Here is a 15,886-nt window from a genome sequence, read left to right on the forward strand (position 1 = left end):
AATGAAATTCGGGAAGTAATATCGTTTTTAAGCCTACCACTGACTAACAGTCCGCCGGACGCTATCGGCCGGTCAGTCGTTCGGAACTGTCAAATTTTTGTTCTAACTGACAGGCCGATATCGTCCGGCGGCCTGTCGGTCAGTGGTCGGCTTTAGGACAGGGAAAATCTGAAAACTACACTTTTGTCATGATAACGGGTGATCAATAGTACATTATTGTCGAGGCTCGGAAGTAGCTACTTGCAGGCTGAGGATTCGTTTTAAACGGACGACCTTGGGAGTCCGTTTAATTGAATCCGAAGCCAGCAAGTAGCCTTCCAGCCGAGTCATATATAGTGCTTTTCTCAAAAATGGTGCAAGAAATATAAATATCATAGAAATATTTTACAAAAGCAACATTCTTACGTATATATTTTCACAGAACAAAGCCCTTGCCGCCTTTTTATTTTTTTTAATAAAAAAATAGAAGTGTATTTTTCTGCCGAAAATACGCCAACCTATTTGAGACAGCTAAATAGTCGCGGTACTAATCATCTGTTTGGCTGTTTAATGGGCCTGTGCCTTCATTTGATATGGCCATTTCAACTTTTAAAAAGTTTGGAACTCGACAAATAATGGAATTTGTATGCAACATTGCAGTCCTAAAATCGAGACTGCAATGTTTTTAACTTTTTAATTTTTGACTGACCATAAACTCCGCGCTTCGCGACCTATTTTTTACACGGCAAAGTCGACTTTGACGTCCATTTTTGAGAAAATGTTTTTGTAGATTTTTTTTTTACTTTTTAAAATATGTGCCTACAAATACGAAACGAGTTAAAATAAAATAATAATGAGTACGGAACCGTCTGGCATGCGGGAGTCGCATTCTCGCACTCGTTCGGTTGGATATTTGATCGTGTGTACCTGTGCGCGGTGTCGGCGGCGGCGGCCAGCGCGCAGCGCAGCACGCGCGCGTCGGCCTGCAGCCGCGCGCACCGCGCGCGCCACGCCGCCACGCTAGCGGACAGCGCGCAACCTGACACGTACCATTACAATACACATTTACTATCTTTAAATTACAAATTAAAGGGTCATTCTATGAGCGACTCGAACCATTCATAAACCCGGGGTTGACCGGTTAAACCTGGAGTTCCCGTGGTTACCGGAACGATTTGACACTGGATTAACGGTTTAGCCGGTTAACCCCGGGTTAGTGACGTGGTGCAAATGGCGCTAAGAACATTTATTTATTTATTTATTTTATTACTTTATTGCACAATAAAAAAAATTGTACAAAAGGCGAACCTAATGCCAGAAGGAATATGTCTGCAGTTACCGATCATTTCATTTCTGTCCCAGGCTTTTTAATTTCTTCACACATCTCGTCATTATAATGTGCAACGTGAGGGGTAAGTGAAATTTTTAAGACGAGAGTTTTTATTTAAGGTGGTTCGCCTAGGTTACTCAAAACTTAACTCTCGCTAGATGGCACCACTTTTGCAAAATTTCAGGTTTTATTTTTTTGTGAAATGGTCATGCTATTTATATACTTAATAGTACATTATTGCAGAGGCCGGGAAAGGGCAATTCGTGGTAGAGTTTCGATTTTGTCGGACGACGCGAAGCGGAGTCCGACAAAGAAGACGAATCCACGAATTGCTATTCCTGCCGAGGCATATATAGTGCTTTTCTCCAAACATGCGAGGAAATAAGCTAAAATAATTATTATTTAACCTTTTGGCCGCCGGACCTAGTCCGCAAAGACGCTCACTCACACGCCAGAGCAAATTTTAAGTAAACAACTAATAAAAAGTTTAGGGATTGCAAATAGTGATATCGATATTTACAATATTTAATAAAAATCTTTTTAATTTAGCTTTGTTCTTATCCTGTTTTAATTTCATTCCAAATTGCCAAAATTAAACATATGTTTTACACCCGAAAATGTTTAAAATATAGGGATTTAACATAAAAAACAACCACTAAACAATGTCGATTCAAGACGTGATATCGCTGCACTAGGCTGTACGAGAAGTCTTTTATACAAGACAACGGCGCCCATGGACTGCCCGCAGTGCAGACCGACAAGGACTGTTTCCGCGCGGATCAATTAATAATAGTCTCTAGGTCAACGGCGTAAGCGCTTGTCGGTACGTAAACTTTATTGGCGTAACGTTAAAGCTGCGCATCATGTGTCGATAAAGTCAATATACCGGAACTGTTTTAGTGAAAATTACACGTGGGTTGAATTTTTTATGAGTGAAGATATTATTCCGGAATTAGAATCTATCATTATAATTTCAGTTTGGTTTACATTAATCTATAGGTAAACTCTTATCAAAAAAACGTTCAACGACTTGTTATAAAAAAATTACACATTAACTTCAATGTTATAACAATAAAAGTAAAGTCTGATAAACAGGTATGTCCCTGTACCACACTTGTGCGAAGCGGTCGCTGCGGTGTATCCCTTCCCACTAAGCTATAAAATAACATCAATTATTTCTTTATTTATCTCTTCTGCAATTAAATAGTCCACAATCTACAATGGCAAATTTACTTGTCTGACTCTACTTTATAGAGCTAAAGAAGCTACCTGAACTTTAAATATAGTTATGCCTATCTGACTCTCGTTCTACGTATTCTAGTAAGTAGTTACCTACTATTCGTTGAAAAAAATTGGCGATTAACAAGTGTTCAAATACTTAGATAAAAACATATTTCTGACTTTATATTTACTTTAAAAATTCCCATATCGAGTTAACATTCCCATCCCTAGCTGTCTTTTATACAAGACAACGGCGACGAGGAACATGAAAAATGTTGAAAATTGGAGCAATTTTTTTAAATGCCTTATTATAAAAGAAGGGATTTATATAGCGGCTTAAAAAGCAAATAAATGAAAAAACAAAGACTTTAAATATGAACACGAGTGTAAATGAAATTGCAATTGTTATTATTTTCACATTAACTCAGTGGTTGAATTTGTGTCTTGTATACAAGACGACGGCGCCAGCGTATCGTTCTATCGTTGTCTTCTATACCGGACAACGGCGGTCAAAGGGTTAACCATCAAGCATCACTCAAATCAAACCTTCACATCCAAAATGTCAAAAACAATTTCCCTCTTTAATTAATTTTTAAAAGTTAAAGTTACAAACTTATTCTGCCATTCAGTATTCGTTCATTCAATATAATTGTGCAATATAGGTGGTCAAACCAACTTTTCAGTCAGTAAGAACCAGGAAAACTATACCCATCCATTTCTTTTGGGTGCTAGTACTAGTCTAAGACAAAGATAGTATGATTCTCTTTGTCTATGTTTGAAATGAGAAAGTCCTTTGACAAACTATATAAGCTTTATGAACACGGATGAGATTTAAAAAAAATATAAAAATAATCTTTGATTTTATTAAGCAGTATTCGCACGATCATACACGTGAAATGATAGCTGATCGGGTCGTGTAGAAGCGGCTCGCGGCAATAATAATTGGCCGTTTGCGTTTTTTATTATTAAAAAGTAAAAAACACTACAGTAATAAGTTATTACTGTAGTGTTTTTTTACTTCCCGTCCGCTAGAACAGGACAGCGATAGTTTGATGTTTTTTAATTAGAGTTTGACATTAACGAAGAACTTCCCGTAGTATTTTTGCTACAGTAAGGTGAACATTTCCGAGCATATTGGAGAAATAGTACATTTCGATGCTAGTGCGGAAGGTATGTCATTACTTCACGAGTACCGAGATATCTTGCCACGAGCCGCAGGCGAGTGGCAAGACTCGGGACGAGTGAAGAATGACATTTCCGCACGTGTATCGAACGACGTTTTTTAATACAGTTGCGAAAAAATAAGAAAAACATTGTTAATCGTACACTAAACAAAAGTGGTAACAGTGACAGCTCGGTTAGACGTCGTCTTTAAGTATATTATATCTATGGGCGTTTGGCAGCTATTCCGTTCCATTCAGTCAACTTATTAAGAACGGAATTTTCAATATTGAATATTAAAAAATAAACGTGTTATAATGATGAAGAGGTAAGTAATTAAATATGAAATATGTAATATTTTTCGTATTCTTACATTAACGGTAGGTTTTTATGCTGATTACGACGTTTAAAGGAAACTAATATTAACACTCATCAATAAGTAGTCGTGAATTGGAACAACTATAAATTTAAAAAAATTGGAAAAGTAAAAAGCACTAGTTCGAGATAACCAACTTTCCGCACGCTAAACAGCTACGTAAAGTAGCACTTTTTGAGCAACTGTATTAAAAAAGTATGTTTCGCGCACTCTTTAAATAAATATTGAACTATTAAAATAAACATTGAATACTTCATTGTGCAAAAACCACCTTTTTAATTCGACGGAGTGTTGCTGTCACGCTTTTTCCTACTATTACTCACACATGCAAACAGTGTTTCCGTAATCCTTGTAGTAGACAATTTCACACAACGTAAATATGTTGCAATAGCGTAACGGTATGTTCGTGGAAATACGTGCAAGAGGATTGGGGTTCAAGACTGGTGCGAGTAGGTAATTTCTTTTTGTTTCTCCTTTGTGTTATGTTACCTTTAAACGAGCAATTATTATACATATGTTACTGTAAAAGCCCGAAGTACGGCAAAACCTACGATTTACCGGTAAAACCTAGGTTTGCCGATCGCTAAAAGCCCGAAATGTTAAATCTTACTAGTTTACTTCGGGCTTTTACCAACACCGATATGGTAAATCCTAGGTCTTACCACGGCGACCGGTAAAGTTTGAATCATGCATTGATTCTTGAGATTATTAGATGAAAAGTAGGTAGGTTTGGATCTCCCGGTTCTGCTGAAGGTGAAAGAGAACTCTACTAGCCTGCATCGTGGCTAGGCACCCAGGTTTAGGTATAGTTAACTTTAAAACCGAATCTGCAGCTGGCCACTGTATTGGGTAATAGAAACGCGTTCCGTATGTGTTTCGCTCCGTAGCGAACGAAGCGCAACCGTGTCTGTCGCATTAATATGACAGAGTGATAGAGAGAGGTATACCCTAACGTTCGCTACGGAGCGAACGACTGGCATCTTGGCTAGGCACCCAGATTTAGGTATAGTTAAGATTACCGCCGAATCTGCAACTGGCCACTGTATTGAGTAATAGAAATGCGTTCCGTATGTGTTTCGCTTTCCAGATGACCAGGATGCCTAGCCAAGGTGCCAATGGTTTACGCTCCGTAGCGACCGAAGCGCAGCCGTGTCTGTCGCATTAATATGGCAGAGTGATAGAGAGAGGTATTGCTCTAACGTTCGCTACGGAGCGAAAGACTGGCATCTTGGCTAGGCACACAGATTTAAACGCTTTTTAAAAATCAAAAACTATTACTTATGAAAGCAGAAGAATATAAATGATCGTATTTGATTTATAATTGTTACATATTTGCCGTAACTTATTTTTAAAATGTGTTTTTCAATTAAAAGACACGTCAAGATTGTTTACCTTATTTCTAATGCTAAAAAAAACAAACTATAGTAATAATTGTGTTTTTCATTCATAGACAAAATCCATTATTTTTAACCACAGGAAATTTTATACATTTCTTTTTTATTGCAGTGAGGATGTCCTGATTGTAAAAATAAGAGAGATTAGGTAGAGTATAATCTCTAATTTTCTTTGTCAAAAATAAACGAATACGTGTAGCCCATACTTAATCAATCGATTTATGATAATAAGAAAAATTAAATAAAAATAAAAAAACAATACGAAATTTAGATGTAACAAAAATACAAAAAGTTATGTTCCAGCATACAATGACTGGGGATCGAACCGGGAATCTTCCGTTTGTAAGCAAAAAAGCGACTGTTTGCATAACACGCCATGATAGTTCTTAGCTAAGCTGACGAACTTCGGGTACTTATTCTCGATTAGGTCAAATAAGTACCTGTCAAACGTCAGTGTCAACAAAATTGCACTAAACATGACGGCACTCCAAATTCGCGCCGTGGTCAGCCCGGCAACGTCGGAAATGGTATGGCAACGTCGGAAATGTATCTGTACACGACATTTGTGACACACACATACGTAAAATTGATGAAAATTTAACTATGATTTTTGCATGATTTCTGTATGAAACATTGTTTTCCTGTTAATTTCGCGCAAACGAATATTCGAAGGAAGATAAATGCGGAAATATTTATGTACTAATAGTGTGTAGTTACTTAATGAGCTTTGATTGAATTTTGTATGAAAATCGAACCACCTTAACAAGTTAACATACGTCAATGTAAGAATACGGATCAAAATCAAATAGCGCTCTAACAGTTTTAATCTTTTGTCGAAAGATGGCAGTAAGTACATTTACTACATTTACTACGTAGCTAGATAAGTTACCACGACAGTAACTCCCTATACACTCTTTTTGGTGTAATTAAAAATAGTGAACTGACCATCATTGCTGGCCGCGACCAGCGCCTCCCTGAGGTCCGCCTGAGCGCACACATCCAGCGCCAGTCTCTCCGCCGCCTCCGCACACCACGTCTGTAATAACAATACAACCGCTTTTAAAATAGAATAGAAGAAAAAATGTATTTCTATTCTATTCTATTTCTATTCTATTCTACAATACAATACAACCGCTTTTACAGATGTAATGGATAACTCACGTTAGACCGGGCCGTGTCCGGGCCGGAGCTTCCGGCACTTACTTTTCTATAACATTACTAGCGATCACGTGACGCTTTCCATACAAAACGATGCACCAGAAACTCCGGGGCGGACACGGTCATCCTTAATGCGTAATTATTTTCCATCGTATTTTCGCAGGAACTTACGAACGTGTGTTGATATTTCAGTCAGTCTCGGTACAAAAAGTACTGAAGTCGATTGAAGTGGCATGACAAATACGAACGTTTCCGAGAAAATACGATGGACAACAATTGTGCACTACATTTGTAGTTTGTACTGCTGTTGAACAACCTATTACATAGCGATCTTGGCTCGGCGTACGTACACAGCCGTGCTGTCTCACCTCCTCACGACTAGTGTCGTCGTCAGTCCGTCTCAGTCGCACCCTGCTGGCGAGCTTGGCTCGGCGCTCGTCGCGCGGCGAGGCCGTACACACCCGTGCTGTCTCACCTCCTCATGGCTGGTGTCGTCGTCAGTCCGTCTCAGTCGCACCCTGCTGGCGAGCTTGGCTCGGCGCTCGTCGCGCGGCGAGGCCGTACACAGCCGTGCTGTCTCACCTCCTCATGGCTGGTGTCGTCGTCAGTCCGTCTCAGTCGCACCCTGCTGGCGAGCTTGGCTCGGCGCTCGTCGCGCGGCGAGGCCGTACACACCCGTGCTGTCTCACCTCCTCATGGCTGGTGTCGTCGTCAGTCCGTCTCAGTCGCACCCTGCTGGCGAGCTTGGCTCGGCGCTCGTCGCGCGGCGAGGCCGTACACAGCCGTGCTGTCTCACCTCCTCATGGCTGGTGTCGTCGTCAGTCCGTCTCAGTCGCACCCTGCTGGCGAGCTTGGCTCGGCGCTCGTCGCGCGGCGAGGCCGTACACACCCGTGCTGTCTCACCTCCTCATGGCTGGTGTCGTCGTCAGTCCGTCTCAGTCGCACCCTGCTGGCGAGCTTGGCTCGGCGCTCGTCGCGCGGCGAGGCCGTACACACCCGTGCTGTCTCACCTCCTCATGGCTGGTGTCGTCGTCAGTCCGTCTCAGTCGCACCCTGCTGGCGAGCTTGGCTCGGCGCTCGTCGCGCGGCGAGGCCGTACACAGCCGTGCTGTCTCACCTCCTCATGGCTGGTGTCGTCGTCAGTCCGTCTCAGTCGCACCCTGCTGGCGAGCTTGGCTCGGCGCTCGTCGCGCGGCGAGGCCGTACACAGCCGTGCTGTCTCACCTCCTCATGGCTGGTGTCGTCGTCAGTCCGTCTCAGTCGCACCCTGCTGGCGAGCTTGGCTCGGCGCTCGTCGCGCGGCGAGGCCGTACACAGCCGTGCTGTCTCACCTCCTCATGGCTGGTGTCGTCGTCAGTCCGTCTCAGTCGCACCCTGCTGGCGAGCTTGGCTCGGCGCTCGTCGCGCGGCGAGGCCGTACACAGCCGTGCTGTCTCACCTCCTCATGGCTGGTGTCGTCGTCAGTCCGTCTCAGTCGCACCCTGCTGGCGAGCTTGGCTCGGCGCTCGTCGCGCGGCGAGGCCGTACACACGCGCGCTCCGTCGGCGGATCCGTGCTCGCGCTCGCAGCTGCCCGAGCTGGCGTGTGGACGCGTGTAGCCGCAACATCTGTAAAAAAAAGTACATCAGTAAGGGTCTCCCCTGATATATCGACGCGCATTCGGCAAAAGCCGATAGGAAAAAGCTTTATGTCCACGCAATAAGAGCGAAAAAGCCGTCGACGCGTCGGCAGGCGCCGGCCGATGCGAGCCGAGCCGAACGACGACTTTTTCGCTCTTATTGCGTGGACATAAAGCTTTTTCCTATCGGTTTTTGCCGAATGCGCGTCGATATATCAGGGGAGACCCTAAGGGTTGCATCGAACCGCATGATAGGGTTGCCAGGTCTCCTGTTTTAACGGGAGATCTACTGTTTTTGGGGTATTTTCTTGTCGTACCTGCTCACAACATTTCACGAAAATCGATTAGAAATGAGACTTGTAGAGAACAGCCGAACGTACGAAAGCTGAAACGGACACATACACTCGCTCAAGTTTGATCAAAAACTCAAAGAATAAGTAGCTAGCTAGTACAGTCAGCAGCAGAAGTTGCTAAACGGGTGAGGTGTTCAAAATGATTTTGCCGCATCGTTATTGTTAAGAGAACAAGAGCGTGTCAAGGTAATTTTGAACACCTCGCCCGCTTAGCAACTTCTGCTGCTGACTGTACGTGTCTTTTCTCTAGAGTTAGATCAAGCAAACTTGGCAGTATCTTACCTCGCCGTGCTCAGACAGATCTCTGAATCCCTGGCTGACAGATCTAGGCTGGTGTCACAGTTGTCCACGGGGTGAGTTTCACTAGAGCTCATCTCTTGTGGCTTCTCTACTGACTACTAGGGACAATAGCTCTATCCATTCTGTATCTTACCTCGCCGTGCTCAGACAGATCTCTGAATCCCTGGCTGACAGATCTAGGCTGGTGTCACAGTTGTCCACGGGGTAAGTCTCGCTAGAGCTCATCTCTTGTGGCTTCTCTACTGACTACTAGGGACAATAGCTCTATCCATTCTGTATCTTACCTCGCCGTGCTCAGACAGATCTCTGAATCCCTGGCTGACAGATCTAGGCTGGTGTCACAGTTGTCCACGGGGTAAGTCTCGCTAGAGCTCATCTCTTGTGGCTTCTCTACTGACTACTAGGGACAATAGCTCTATCCATTCTGTATCTTACCTCGCCGTGCTCAGACAGATCTCTGAATCCCTGGCTGACAGATCTAGGCTGGTGTCACAGTTGTCCACGGGGTGAGTTTCACTAGAGCTCATCTCTACTGACTACTAGTGACAATAGCTCAATCCATCCAGTATCTTACCTCGCTGTGCTCAGACAGATCTCTGAATCCCTGGCTGACAGATCTAGACTGGTGTCACAGTTGTCCACGGGGTGAGTTTCGCTAGAGCTCATCTCCTGTGGCTTCTCTATCCTGAAACACATAAAATAATATGTATACCCCCTTATTCATAAACGAGCTACAAACCCCAATTACTTAATAATCGTTTGTCTTTATCTGTCATTTTGACTTATGTATTTGTAAGAAAAGGATAAAACTAAATCAGGCCCGTAAATTTTATGAATAAGGAGGTTAAAATTTAATTCATGGTACATGTTTTTATCGCCGACTGTACTTTTCTTTCCACAGCCAACTAGTACTCATCAGGACAGTTCTAAAAACCCCAAACACAATTAGTTTGCGTTGATTTGTCACATAGTTCCTATGGCCAGATTTTGTATTGTCATCGGATTTACATATGTACCTATGCAAAATTTCAGCTCAATCGGAAATCGGGAAGTGGGTCAAATTTAGCTTCCAAGATTTGACCCACACGGGCAAGTTAAATAGTAAAAGCTTGTAAAAACGATCCTCAAGAAATTAAGACAAACCCACCTGACTTGGACCTCATGCTTAAAAGCCTCCGATCCAGGTTCCACCTTCTCCTGAGGAGTCGGTAGCTCGGCCGGACTGACGAGGGACGAACTGTCATTCTGCAAGACAAATCAGCTGTAAAGTAAGGAAGCACGGAGACTGTTAGTGCATCAGAAAGGAGACCTAGGCTCTCCGAAACATGTCGCGCGAGTGACTAAAAACCGGGCAAGTGCGAGTCGGACTCGCGCACGAAGGGTTCCGTACCATAATGCAAAAAAGGCAAAAAAAAAAACGGTCACCCATCCAAGTTCTGACCCCGCCCGACGTTGCTTAACTTCGGTCAAAAATCACGTTTGTTGTATGGGAGCCCCACTTAAATCTTTATTTTATTCTGTTTTTAGTATTTGTTGTTATAGCGGCAACAGAAATACATCATCTGTGAAAATTTCAACTGTCTAGCTATCACGGTTCGTGAGATACAGCCTGGTGACAGACGGGTGGACGGACGGACAGCAGAGTCTTAGTAATAGGGTTTTACCCTTTGGGTACGGAACCCTAAAAATAAGTGACTTACACAGTCTGTGCTCTAAGATTTTATTGGCGCTTAAGTGTCCTTAGTTTTTACTTTACTAGAAAATCACTGCGCAACTTCTTAAGTAGACTATAGTTACATAGTGTGGTATGACTTAAATAGCTGTTATGGTTATTGACAAATGTTTTCGCGTTAAGGCTCGCTTCCTGGGGTCAGCCTGCCGAACCGGAAATCGAAACCATAGCTTGATTTCCGCCCAAGATGACTTCCGGCTACTACAAACAGCAACAATCCTAACTTTCCATCGGTGGACCTTATGCCTTTCGTAATAAGGTTTACGAATGGTCAGTTAACAGTGTACGAGTAGGTGATGGTACTTTGACAGAAGATAACTCTTCGCTTCGCCATAGTCGGAATAACTTTCTTTTATGATATAGGAGCCAAACGAGCAGACGAATCGCTTGACGGTAAGTAATTACCGACGCACATGGAGGCCATGGACACGCGCAACACCAGAGGGATCTGCCTATAAGATGGAAGTATGCTTTTCCGAAAATACCGCAGGCGACAGTTCAGATGGCCGAGATACGCGTCATACTCGTGAACGGGTGCTGTTTGTGGAGACTGGTCTGTTTAAGCTAACACGAGCTATTATACTTAGTAACTTAATTTTTATTAATTAATTACAGTGAGACGCCTCATTCTGTTCTCGTATGTTTCTTTTCTCTTAATGAATGTATTAATTATACAGGATATTGACTCTTGGAGACCCTATACATCTCTAAGGATAACTTGATAAACTATATAATCTTATAGTTCTGACACCTAGAGACATTTACACCTCTAAATATTATAGATTTTTTTGTGTGTTTTTTTTATCTGTATTTTGTATGTAATTCGACATTAAGAGACCATATACATCTCTTAGTAATTGTAATACGTTAGATTTAATTGTTAGTTTTATTTTATAAAATTGTTGATTTTATTATTTTTGCTTTTATGTAAATTCAATGTTGACGTGTAAAAGTGCCCTTGTGGCCTATTTGCTGAATAAATGTTGATATTTGATATTCCACAGATGACTTGTGAAAATATGTGTCAACTATAAAAATATGGGTGTACACAACTTACTCAAAAATATATCACATAGTTCTTAATTCACTGACATAAGAGTTATGGCCGTTATGGGACATCTTTTTGAGATGATGTGTACACCCATATTTTTACAGTTGACTGTACAGCATATGTTTCATATCAGTAACATACTTGGTCTGTCCTGGACCGATCAGCGTCGTTATCCAGCTCCCCCGCCGGTTGTGTCGTCGACTCACACTCATCTGAAACAATAAGTATTTTATATTATTTTAAATTGCGACCGTTAACACATTCAACACCAAGAACCCGACTGTCGGGTATACTGTTCGTAGCGACTACGCGCTACATACGGCGAAACCGTGGCCACGCGCTACGAGCGTAACCCGTAGCACTTAGTGGTAATGAATGTGTTAAAGACTGTGGGGCATTTGTAGTTCACACGTCTAAAAATGGTCCATATGACAGTTCCTCCAACTCGCTTTTGGATTTGACAAAGATTTGCTTCATTTAAAAAATAATTGGGCAAATGTGGTTTTATCAAATTTTTATTACCTAAATGCCAACGTCGTGCCATAATAATCTAACCTAACAGATGGCGTTAGGGAGCTAGAACGCAATTAGTAAGAGACCTACATCGCGCTTACGGAGTTTTAAATGTCAGTTGTTAAGGGTCCTCTTCACGTTGGGCCGACGAGGGACGCAGCCATGCGGTAGAATGAGATAGCAATATCACTTGCTCCCTCTAACGCATAAATGCGTCCCTCGTTGGCGTTGGCGTTGGCCCAACGTGAAGAGGAGCCATTATACATATATTTTTTTAATATATGTGTCTTACCAGTCGGGGATAGCCCTAGCCTGCTTATCCGCCGCCCTCATCCTGACCAGCTCAGTTATAAACCCATATAGTTCAGCCAGTCTTGCATCATTTCGTGCATTTTTCTACTGACAAAGTTGGCTAGGCAGAGTATAAATACGGTTTCAGTGATTACACCAGTTAGATTGTTCTTATCTAAGACCCAGACGGCACCGCCACTCCGGCACGGCCATTCTGCTTGCGCACGTCCTCGACTCCTCATGGCACTGTCCGCTATCTTAGAAGCTTCAACAAAATACAACCATTTTCCTACGTATGCACGTAGTTTCTATTGTCTGTTACAGAAGTCAGTGTACTCTACTGACTTCTGTAACACAGGTTTTTACCTAGCTCAGAAGACAGGGATTTCAACAGCCATATGTACTGGTCTTTGTCTTCTTGTTTTGTTTCTTACCTGACACCTCTTCCTCGGGGATAGCCCTAGCCTGCTTATCCGCCGCCCTCCTCCGCACCAGCTCAGCTATGACCCCGTGTAGTTCGGCCAGCCTCGCGTCGTGAGTTCTCGCGGCCGCGGCGGCGCGCGCTCGCTCCGCCGACAGCGCCCGGGCTAATGCATCGCGCTCGCAGCGGAGCGTGGTCGCGTCGTGTTGATGACACTGTCTGCTATCTTAGAAGCTCCAACAATACAACCATTTGTTTCTTACCTGAGACTTCTTCCTCTGGGATAGCCCTAGCCTGTTTATCCGCCGCCCTCCTCCGCACCAGCTCAGCTATGACCCCGTGTAGTTCGGCCAGCCTCGCGTCGTGAGCTCTCGCGGCCGCGGCGGCGCGCGCCCGCTCGGCCGACAGCGCCCGGGCGAGTGCATCGCGCTCGCAGCGGAGCGTGGTCGCGTCGTGTTGATGACACTGTCTGCTATCTTAGAAGCTCCAACAATACAACCATTTGTTTCTCACCTGACACCTCTTCCTCTGGGATAGCTCTAGCCTGCTTATCCGCCGCCCTCCTCCGCACCAGCTCAGCTATGACCCCGTGTAGTTCGGCCAGCCTCGCGTCGTGAGCTCTCGCGGCCGCGGCGGCGCGTGCCCGCTCCGCCGACAGCGCCCGGGCGAGTGCATCGCGCTCGCAGCGGAGCGTGGTCGCGTCGTGTTGATGACACTGTCTGCTATCTTAGAAGCTCCAACAATACAACCATTTGTTTCTTACCTGATACTTCTTCCTCGGGGATAGCCCTAGCCTGTTTATCCGCCGCCCTCCTCCGCACCAGCTCAGCTATGACCCCGTGTAGTTCGGCCAGCCTCGCGTCGTGAGCTCTCGCGGCCGCAGCGGCGCGCGCCCGCTCCGCCGACAGCGCCCGGGCGAGTGCATCGCGCTCGCAGCGGAGCGTGGTCGCGTCGTGTTGATGACACTGTCTGCTATCTTAGAAGCTCCAACAATACATCCATTTGTTTCTCACCTGACACCTCTTCCTCTGGGATAGCCCTAGCCTGCTTATCCGCCGCCCTCCTCCGCACCAGCTCAGCTATGACCCCGTGTAGTTCCGCCAGCCTCGCGTCGTGAGCTCTCGCGGCCGCGGCGGCGCGCGCCCGCTCCGCCGACAGCGCCCGGGCGAGTGCGTCGCGCTCGCAGCGGAGCGTGGTCGCGTCGGGGTGCCCGCTGCTTTGAGTTGTTACCTGGAAAGGTAAACAGATATGAAGGCTTGGACATGTAACTCTATTACACCTTTATGTAAAACCCTTTTTATGTGCAATTAAATGATTATGATTATGGTCAGTAACTACCTTTTATTTACCGATTTTAGATATGGTCATCAGGTTTCGACAATGATTGGGAAATAAAGATTTAAATTTCAAAGCAAAACACTAAGGAACAAAAGTAGGCACTGCATGTAGACAGCACTATACAGCTGAATTTTATTGCAATTTTAAGGCGGGACTCCACCTGTGTAAGGCACAAGCATTTTTATACTGAATATGCTTGTGCCGCACCACTGTGCAATCCCGCCTTTGTAGTAGACATGTTATAAGGGGCCCACTGATTAACAGTCCGCCGTACGGTGTCGGCCTGTCAGTTAGAACAAACATTTTTACAGTTCCGAACAACTGACAGGCCGATAACGGCGGACTGTTAATCAGTGGGCCCCTTTAGGTACTTGCCCTAAAAATTGCTATACCTAATGGTATTTTAGTGTAGGATAGTAAAACACTTAATTGCATGTAACATGTCACATAGCAAAACTAAGGGTCGGTTGCACCAAACTGTTACGAACGTTAAAGAGTTCGCTAAATTTTTATGTATGGAAAGTTTCATAGTAAAGGCGCGGGGCGCGCCGGCTGACGATGATCAGTTTGTCAAATGTGGTTGGTGCAACTGGCACTTAATGTATTATTAAGTACTTCAATTAATTATCGCCACCTCTGTCAGGTTAGATTAGACTCATCAAGGATTGTACGGTCAGTGCCCCCGAGCCAACGGCGCGTAAGACTCCTTATTAGGAGCCATCATAGATTTACTCCCACAGGATAGAGCATTCGATTCCTCGTCATGCTTGCATACCTTCAACTGGAAGAAATTCTGTTTGGAGAGTTGCGTGTGAGGTCCCTTTGTTACCCATAAAGTTTTAAGTTATAATGGATTTTTTTTTCATATTATCGTTAGTCATAAAACGGAAACTTTTAACTTTTCAGGATTTTCGTAAGGTTATCCTATATATAGTTAGGTTTGTTTTATGGCAATCCTGAAAAGTGACGCGTTTCTGAACCAAATAAATTATGAGTAACGAAAATGCGGGCAAACAAATACATTATGACTTAAAACTTTTTGGGAAACAATAGAGACCCGTTGGATGTTTGTACCGGAAACCAGAGTATAACAGAACGGTATCGGTTTGAAACAAAGTTAGATTTACATTTATGTCGCTTAACTTTAAACTCGGGTAAATCCATTCGACCTTGTCAGTAAATAAATAAATATTATAGGACATTTTTTACACAAATTGACTAAGTCCCACAGTAAGCTCAAGAAGGCCATGGTTGAGCGAATGAACTTGACCCTTAGTCTCGTTTCCCAGTGGGGTGATGACAATCTGGTCACGTTCAATGCCTCCAAAACGCAGACGTGTCTATTTTCCGCAAAACGGAGTCCATTCGACCTGACTCCTTCTTTCCGGGGTGCATCTGTACCTATTGCCGACAGCCTGGAACTCCTCGGCATGGAGCTGAGTTCAGTCCTCAGCTTCGGCAGCTTCATTGAGTCTAAAGCACAAACTGCGGCCAGAAAGCTGGGCGTCCTAAATAAGGTGAAGCGATACTTCACACCTGGACAGCTTCTAACACTTTACAAAGCTCAAGTCCGGTCGTGTATGGAGTATTGCAGCCACCTGTGGGATGGCTCAGCTAAATACCAACTCGCCGCTTTGGACTCAGTGGAGC

The 15,886-nt window shown here is 44.2% G+C and overlaps 1 protein-coding gene across 1 annotated transcript in view; it reads right to left on the reverse strand.

Moving 5' to 3' along the window:
• Window positions 1-15,886, reverse strand: part of LOC134677585 (uncharacterized) — a 51,779-nt gene that overhangs the window by 13,857 nt on the left and 22,036 nt on the right. The window contains exons 3-9 of the mRNA XM_063536063.1: window positions 13,912-14,128; window positions 11,815-11,885; window positions 10,038-10,135; window positions 9,465-9,575; window positions 8,058-8,226; window positions 6,407-6,497; window positions 907-1,018 (exon numbers count right to left, since the gene is read on the reverse strand). Coding sequence (XP_063392133.1) covers window positions 907-1,018; window positions 6,407-6,497; window positions 8,058-8,226; window positions 9,465-9,575; window positions 10,038-10,135; window positions 11,815-11,885; window positions 13,912-14,128 — 869 coding nt within the window. The remainder of the gene's footprint in view (window positions 1-906; window positions 1,019-6,406; window positions 6,498-8,057; window positions 8,227-9,464; window positions 9,576-10,037; window positions 10,136-11,814; window positions 11,886-13,911; window positions 14,129-15,886) is intronic.

This window comes from Cydia fagiglandana, chromosome 26 (assembly GCF_963556715.1).
Source record: "Cydia fagiglandana chromosome 26, ilCydFagi1.1, whole genome shotgun sequence".
NCBI lineage: Eukaryota > Metazoa > Arthropoda > Insecta > Lepidoptera > Tortricidae > Cydia > Cydia fagiglandana.